This window comes from Rhamphochromis longiceps, linkage group LG18 (assembly GCF_057381845.1).
Source record: "Rhamphochromis longiceps isolate RC_006_pf linkage group LG18, R_longiceps_female_GT1.1, whole genome shotgun sequence".
In the NCBI taxonomy this organism is placed as follows: domain Eukaryota; kingdom Metazoa; phylum Chordata; class Actinopteri; order Cichliformes; family Cichlidae; genus Rhamphochromis; species Rhamphochromis longiceps.
This window is the reverse complement of record NC_140574.1, coordinates 268,768-277,222: the sequence shown is the minus strand read 5'-3', so window position 1 is coordinate 277,222 and position 8,455 is coordinate 268,768. Positions and strand designations below refer to the sequence as shown.

Sequence of the window (8,455 nt, the reverse complement as noted above, 5' to 3'; positions counted from 1 at the left end):
TCTATCTCTCTCCACGTTTATATACATTATTTTAATCGTGTGTGTTTTGGTCTGCCTCTGTAATGTGAGTGTCAGCCCAGTGATGCTCCAATTCAAAGTGACATTGCTTTGGCAATGACTCCATCTAATGGTTAAATTTCTGAACTGCAGGCTCAGTAAGTAAGTAAGTAAGTAAACTTTATTTATTAAGCGCTTTTCACAGACAGACATTCACAAAGCGCTGTACACAAATATTAAAATAAACAATAAAATCAATAGACATTATATACAATGTAAAAGATCAAATGTAATTAGTGTAAAAAATATAAAATGTAGATCAACAAAAGGCTTGTTTGAACAGAAGAGTTTTTAACTGTTTTTTAAAAGAATCCACAGAGTCAAGCAAACGTAGTGGTAGTGGTAAACTGTTCCACAGCCTTGGTGCAACAGACTGAAAGGCTCTGTCCCCTTTTGTCTTCAGTCGTGTACGGGGAACAACTAAGAGACTCTGAGTCTGTGAGCGGAGATGACGAGCAGCAGTGTATTTTAAAAGAAGCTTGGATAAGTAATCTGGAGCCGTTTAGTGCTCTGTATGTTTAAACAAGAATTTTAAAGCGAATTCTAAACTCTATTGGGAGCCAATGTAAAGAATATAAGATGGGAGTGATGTGAACACGCTTGGTAGAGCGAGTTAGTAGTCTGGCTGCTGCGTTTTGTATTGTCTGGAGGCGAGAGAGAGATGATTTATCCAAGCTAGTAAACAGGGAATTACAGTAATCTAAGCGTGATGACACAAATGCATGAATGAGTTTCAGTCACAAAAACGCAATATTTTGACCATTACTGAGCTTACACTTGAGAATACTATTTGACCTTTGTGACCTTTTGTACTCCTATTGATATATGTTATATTGTACAAATAGTTCATTAAACACACATTTTCTCAATTTGATGACAAAACAAACAAACTGGGAAATAATTATTGGCTTTATTTGTCACACCGTGACTGTGGCTGTGGTCTGTGGCAAATTTTCATCTTCACCACTGTACGTGGAGTCTAGCAGTTATCTTTGTGAAAAACAAAGGATCTTGCGGTGCCTGCGGGCAAAATTGGTGCTTGAGGGCACTTCTGAACTCCTTTCAGGCTCTTTTACTCGGTCTTGTCTCACTAGGGTGGGCTGTTATGCAGTGAAAGCAGGTGGGAAGATGTGAGGGACACTTCTTCAAAGAATTTGTTTTCAAAAAAATATTTATCACTTTACACAATATTTATCACTAAGCAAATGTCTACGTGACTTTTGACATGAAACTCTTGTATGATAAACAACTTACAGCTTCCTCTTACTGTAAGAACATGCAGATTTAGAAAAAGGGGAACCTCAGCTCTGAATTCTTAGAATAACTCTGTTGTATTTGTACACACACACACACACACACAGACACACAGAGAAGTATAAATAAAGCACGCACACAGTGATGAGACGCAGGTCTTGCGTCCATGACTGCCCTCGCGAGTTAAAGACAGCTGCAGTGTTTGTGTTTTCTAACTCAGGTGTCTCAGCTGAAGAACTGCGGGGTGATTTTAAGAAATCCCCTGTCAATTGGTTATGAGCAAAAATTGTTTCTATAAAATAAAAATTAAAAAAACAAAAAAAAACCCAGTTTCAACCGTAACGTGAAGTACACATTTTATTATTTTTTTCCTTTTAGTGAAAGGAAACAGCCGTCGCCGGTATGCTAGTGCGCACGCTCCACCCCCTCCTACGCCTCTTTCCCCCCCTTCTTTTTGCTTTGTAAATAAACAGAAATGTGACTTTTGCTTCATAAACAGTTTGACAAACAAGTGGTGCCTGCAGGGTGTATATTCATGGTATAACCGGCATAAACACAGCCTCACTTCGTGTGTGATTGTGCAGGAAATACAACTGTGCGCTCAGCTTCGAAAAAGGACCGCATCTATCCATTTATCCTCATCTCACCTCTATGTATGTGCGCTCTTTGAGCGCAGGTGCGGCTCTTTGCTGTGACACATCTCTAATGTAGTCTAGACGCTCCGGCGCCAGGGGTCATCGGGTGACACACACACACACAAACAACAAGTAACACAACATGGACCATGAACTCTGCGTGACTCAACTATACCAAGACAGTTCACCTATTACGAGCCTTTAAAGTAAGCTTATTGCTAAATAGTCTTGATATTTAATCAACAGGTAAGGTAACACCTGATTCTGTTCACATGGACGGAGTTTTTTCAGTGCTAAATAGTCTGCACATCCCGGCTCTTATTATTTATTTTGCTGCGTTATTTTGCAAAATTATCTAATCTAAAAATAAACTACATAAATGAGTGCGATGCAATATTTTGCTCTTGGTGTTTTCAGTCCTTTATGTCCATCTTATGTGTCATTTTTTTCTGTTATCAATCAACCAACCGATCATTCGATTAAAGGCCTGTCAACGGGCTTCGTAAAGGTTCTTTTAAGGTCACCAGAAAGCTACATAAAGACTGCACCTGCACCTGCACCAAAGTTCTTTTTTTTTTTCTCTCTATCTCCGAACATTGTTGCATTTTAAAACCATCTTCAGTGAGCTATAAATATGAGGCGCTCCAAACACACTCTCAGTTTTACTTCTGCCAAAAAATGACCACAATGCCGAGACGACTGGAGGTCCAGAACTCGATCCTCACTGGTGGGGACAGCTTTAACATGTGGCACGACTACATGAATCTGAGCCAAGTGTTCGAGAAACTGTGCAGCAACCGTGAGGTTGATAACCGAGACACCGAGCGTCCAAAGAAGGGACAAGCGCCCCCTTGGAGTAAGGTCCACACTTCCACTCGGGGGAAGAAATCCTCCAAAAACTCATCACAGTCCAGTCCGACCAGCAGCGCGTCGGACACCAGCAGCAGCGCCTCATCCTCGGACTACTGCCGCTTATGCAAGCAGAACGGGGAGACTCCGAGGGTGTACCTATCTCACAAGCTCAAATCAGACGACGGGAAAGTTTTCTGCCCCGTCCTCCGGAACTACACTTGCCCGATCTGCGAAGCCACCGGTGACAGCGCTCACACACGCAAGTACTGCCCGCAGATGAAGTGCGAGGCTGCTGGGAGGATGCAGACCGTAGGCAAGTTCTGGTAGCTGCTGAAAACTGAAGCTGCGAGAAACTGTACATATTTACCGAACTGTTTGGGGTATGTGTTCGTGTTGGCAGAGACCGTTTCAGTTCCAAAGACTGTTTCAAGTTTGACTGTCAAACACTCCGCTGCAGTCTGCAGCAAGGAGCCCTCATCCATCACATCTGTGGAGCCCCGAGCCGGGGTGAGCGCTCTCAAACCTCGGTAAAAATTAAACTCTTTAAAGTCCTCGAGTGTTTATTGTTGTTGTTGTTATTGTTGTTGTTGTTGTTTAATATGATACAATTTCGGGGGTACTTCATAGGTCACAAGTGAAACACTAAAGTGGCTAACCTTTCTGTGGAATTAAATAGATTTCTAAAAATGTGCCCATAGTGTCAGTGCGCGAGTCTTTTAGTTAAAATGCAAATGCTATATTATCCCTCATGTCAGACAGATTATTCGACAAAAACGTCAGTATTTTGTCTTTTTTTTTTTTTTTTTTGGTATTATAGAAAATTTTTAACTCACATGCAACTCTTCCACTTGAAGTTACAGATGTACCTGAACTCACCAGAGAACATGCGTCATAAAAAAATAATTAAATTAAATTAAAAGTAACACTTCAAGGCAAAAGTGAAACGATTATGTGAAGTGAGAAATTGAATTAAGGTTCAATAGTTTTAGTTTCAAAATAGAGGGGCTGGGGAAATACAGTATACAAGGTCAAAACAGAGTTTGTACAAGTTTGTACAAAGACAGCTGCAGTGTTTGTGTTTTCTAACTCAGGTGTCTCAGCTGAAGAACTGCGGGGTGATTTTAAGAAATCCCCTGTCAATTGGTTATGAGCAAAAATTGTTTCTATAAAATAAAAATTAAAAAAACACAAAAAAACCCCCCCCCAGTTTCAACCGTAACGTGAAGTACACATTTTATTATTTTTTTCCTTTTAGTGAAAGGAAACAGCCGTCGCCGGTATGCTAGTGCGCACGCTCCACCCCCTCCTACGCCTCTTTCCCCCCCTTCTTTTTGCTTTGTAAATAAACAGAAATGTGACTTTTGCTTCATAAACAGTTTGACAAACAAGTGGTGCCTGCAGGGTGTATATTCATGGTATAACCGGCATAAACACAGCCTCACTTCGTGTGTGATTGTGCAGGAAATACAACTGTGCGCTCAGCTTCGAAAAAGGACCGCATCTATCCATTTATCCTCATCTCACCTCTATGTATGTGCTCTCTTTGAGCGCAGGTGCGGCTCTTTGCTGTGACACATCTCTAATGTAGTCTAGACGCTCCGGCGCCAGGGGTCATCGGGTGACACACACACACACAAACAACAAGTAACACAACATGGACCATGAAGTCTGCGTGACTCAACTATACCAAGACAGTTCACCTATTACGAGCCTTTAAAGTAAGCTTATTGCTAAATAGTCTTGATATTTAATCAACAGGTAAGGTAACACCTGATTCTGTTCACATGGACGGAGTTTTTTCAGTGCTAAATAGTCTGCACATCCCGGCTCTTATTATTTATTTTGCTGCGTTATTTTGCAAAATTATCTAATCTAAAAATAAACTACATAAATGAGTGCGATGCAATATTTTGCTCTTGGTGTTTTCAGTCCTTTATGTCCATCTTATGTGTCATTTTTTTCTGTTATCAATCAACCAACCGATCATTCGATTAAAGGCCTGTCAACGGGCTTCGTAAAGGTTCTTTTAAGGTCACCAGAAAGCTACATAAAGACTGCACCTGCACCTGCACCAAAGTTCTTTTTTTTTTTCTCTCTATCTCCGAACATTGTTGCATTTTAAAACCATCTTCAGTGAGCTATAAATAGGTCACAAGTGAAACACTAAAGTGGCTAACCTTTCTGTGGAATTAAATAGATTTCTAAAAATGTGCCCATAGTGTCAGTACAGGATTGTGAACATCGCAACGCAAAGTTTTTGATTTCTCTCAAAACATATATTTCTTTTCATGTTGAACAGATAATATCTTTAATTTGAGTCAAAGTGATTTGCACTTGAACACGCCCACCAGAAATAGACCGGGACCCATTTTTATTCTGCATGGCTGCTGGAAACATCATGTCACATCTTTGATTAATTTCATCTGAAAATAAACGTAAGTAAAGCCAAGTGTGTTACAAAAGCTTTTATAATTTGTATTGCCAAAATCGCAGAAAATAACCCCATTTAAGCTGGGTCGACAGCCACCCCTAATTTTTGCATGATTGTAGCTGCTAGCTATAAGCTAGCTAGCTATCCTGCGCAACGTTAGAACTGGTTACCAGAAACCGACCATCACAGTCGGGAATACAAGTTAGTATACTGGTAAAAAACGGCTTTTTGCCTAACTAGCTAGCGTTACCACGATGCATCGGTGGTGGATAAAGCTAGCTAGCATAAGTTCATAGTTCATAACATTCATAGTATAACTCCGTGCTCCGCTTCGTTTGAATTTTTCTGGTGAGCTCGCGGTTTCTAGACACAAGCTTGTGTTTGTGCGCGCACGTTTGTCTCTCTTCATATAAATATCTGTGTGTTATGTGTGTGTACACCGAGCGCAAAAGATAATTATTAATGTGCATGATTTAGAGACAGAAATAACAAGCCAGCATATAAGATCAATGACATAAGACTAATTCCTTCAATTGACTTTCAGGCGCAGCTCGGAAAAATGTGCATTTTCTGAAGAAATTTTAATTTTAACAGCAAAAAATTGACCCTATGCCAAACTTAGTCGCTAATGGCTGGTCTGTAGACTGTTTGGTATGTCATGTTACGTATTTCTTGGTTTTTCTATGTAATGTGTTTTATAGAGAAGTAACATTATTCTTTTTTTTCTGTATGCTTTCAGAACCACAGATCGCTCCATCCATTCCATGGCTGAAGCATACATTTTCATTTAATCTGAACAGGTATCATTTTGCATTTACACTGCACATCCTTTTTAAACATTTCATAATAATCTAGACTCTCCCTCATTATCCTCTCATTCACCTTGCTGATGTGTTGAGGACTTGATAAAAGAATACATGGTATGTCCATATCTGTTCTGTCTCTACATGAGATGCAGTCTCTTGATGTAAATTTGACAACTCTGCTATTAAATGCAGTGATTAATGTAGGACAGCAACGATTAATCAACTCATCAATTTAATATCTTAGGGTTCTGTATTGTTTTCTTTTTTTTTTCTTGGGCTTTGTGGAACATTTATGAAAATGTTCCACCATTGATTTAATTTAATGATTATGCAATTCACAATCTGATTAGTCAAATAATTGTTCTAATAGTCTGTGACCAAACAACTATCAAAATAGTAGTTTATTATGGTCAAAGATTTATCAGGTGTGCCAGACTTCAGTTCTTCACTTGTACATTTTGTTCCATATTTTACCTCAAGATATCCCAGAAAGATGAAGCTGAGGAAGAGCTGCAGAGTACCACCATGGCACTCTTCGTCTTCAGGGACAACTCAAGCCTCCTACATCAGCCTCGAGACATCGGGATAATCATTGATGGTGTGGAAGTCCTGAATGAGTTGCCTTCTGTGGCAGCTGGAGTGGCAATGGTCTTTGGACTCTGTTATGCTCTTAATATGGAATATCCACGAGGATTCAGGTTCACCTTTGAGGCTCTTCAAAAGATTATGATGGAGCTTGACTTTAACAAGATGACCTCTAAGATTCGCAAACTTAATTGTGAACTTAACACTGCACAGTAGTGTGTTTGCATGCATGTGTGCATGTGTGCTTGGTTATTTTGCTTGGTTGGCCTGCAGTGGTATTCTACATTCAAAATTTATAAGAACACCCATTTGAAAGGGAGATTTAAGTTGATTTCATTGATACATGTGTAGATTTTTTTTTTTTTTTACATTGTACAGGCACAGTGCACATATAAACATTTTTGAGTACTTGCAAATTGGTTTAAAAAGAGTTTTTATAATGGTTTTATGCCAGTTTTAGACAGGTTGCAGGTTTTATACTGGTTTTCAAAAGATTGCAGGTTTTATAAAACAAACATTTCTCTAATCATTTCTGCCGTAGCACTAAATCTGTATATTACTAATCCTCTCTATTGATTATAGTTAAAATGGTTTGGAACAATAAATAATTTTGAAACAATTGGTTGGCCAACTGTCTTGTTTTTTATAGGAAATGCAGAGCATTTTTGAACTGAAATGAAATGTAAAAAATATAGTTTGAATATATGTAAATCAATTACCTGGCTTCAACACAAACATATTAGTTCATGTTAATTTGGTTCGATGTGAATACATTAGGTTGGTTAAATTTCAATATATTAGCTTGGTTCAATAATTAAAATATGGTTCTATGTAAAAAAATCAATTTGGATCAATGCAAAATTTAAAGTTTCAGTCAAGTCTAGTAATATTGTTTATATCAACATAAAAGTATCAGGTCATATCAAGTGACTCAATTTGGATTCTATAAAGCCAAATATTTTGGATGTGACAACTGGACATCATTTTTTTTAATTTGAATAGGGTTATTTTTTTTACAGTGTAGTTTATTTCTCACAGTTTTTTAAAAATTCTCTTGCTTTATGGTTCTTAGCGCTGTTACCAGTCTTTGCATTTATCATCATTTTTTCTCTTTTTTCTTTCATGTTACACAAACATGATTACATATTGCATATGAATCAAGGTTGCGCAGAGGTGGTTGCATTTCCCAGACAATCATGCAAAATATATACATTTCTTTTTTTAAAAATGACATGGTGCGACAGGACTGTAGCACAGTAATACAGCAACATCAGAGGCAAATTCCATTCAAGTTTTGCAAGCCTAGCTTTGAACTTTATTTAAATAAACGGCAGTGACTCGTTATGACAAGGATCATTCTTAATCTCACTCAAACCATGCTGAACGGCTCTAACCCAATTAGGAACATAGGGTTGTTGTTTTGTTTTTTTTTGTTTTTTTTTTAAAAAGAAAAGAAAAACATAACTGAACACAACAGTATGTCAGTGCAGTGACTAATCAGGCAGTACAGTTTCAGGAACCGTTTTAACTGAGGCAGGATGGCATTTTGGTTTTTAAATGGGCATTTAAAACCTGAAATAATCCTAAAGGCTTAGACAAAAAGGTGACATTTGTTTTCGAAATTGAGGTGATGGGCATCTTAGTCGCTGTCACTCCTCTCTCCTCTCTGGAGCAGCCTCTTTCCACTGGAGGGCACGGGAACCTCATGCTTCACTGAGACCTTTGACTTGCTTTTGCTGTCCTTGTCAAGCAGCTCCAAACCGTCATTGATCTTCTTCAACATCTCGTAACGCTCACGCCCACGAACAGGGAGGAGAAAAACCTCCTTGTCGTCC

The 8,455-nt window shown here is 38.7% G+C and overlaps 2 protein-coding genes and 1 long non-coding RNA gene across 5 annotated transcripts in view; 2 read left to right on the top strand and 1 right to left on the bottom strand.

Moving 5' to 3' along the window:
- LOC146647275 (uncharacterized) overlaps positions 1 to 8,455 on the bottom strand; it is a 165,442-nt gene that overhangs the window by 93,801 nt on the left and 63,186 nt on the right. The gene's annotated exons all lie outside the window — the stretch shown is intronic.
- LOC146647283 (nanos homolog 2-like) lies at positions 2,553 to 3,944 on the top strand. Its single transcript, XM_085389762.1, has one exon. The coding sequence runs from the start codon at positions 2,625 to 2,627 to the stop codon at positions 3,123 to 3,125; it is 501 nt and encodes a 166-aa protein (XP_085245888.1). The 5' UTR covers positions 2,553 to 2,624; the 3' UTR covers positions 3,126 to 3,944.
- On the top strand, positions 4,918 to 8,084 carry LOC146647282 (uncharacterized). The gene is made up of 2 exons (XR_014908486.1): positions 4,918 to 6,029; positions 6,516 to 8,084. It is a non-coding gene; the product is annotated as an uncharacterized LOC146647282 (long non-coding RNA).

Bases quoted from the DNA above. Each gene is read 5' to 3' on its own strand.
- LOC146647283 (XM_085389762.1), top strand. From the start codon at position 2,625: ATGACCACAATGCCGAGACGACTGGAGGTCCAGAACTCGATCCTCACT.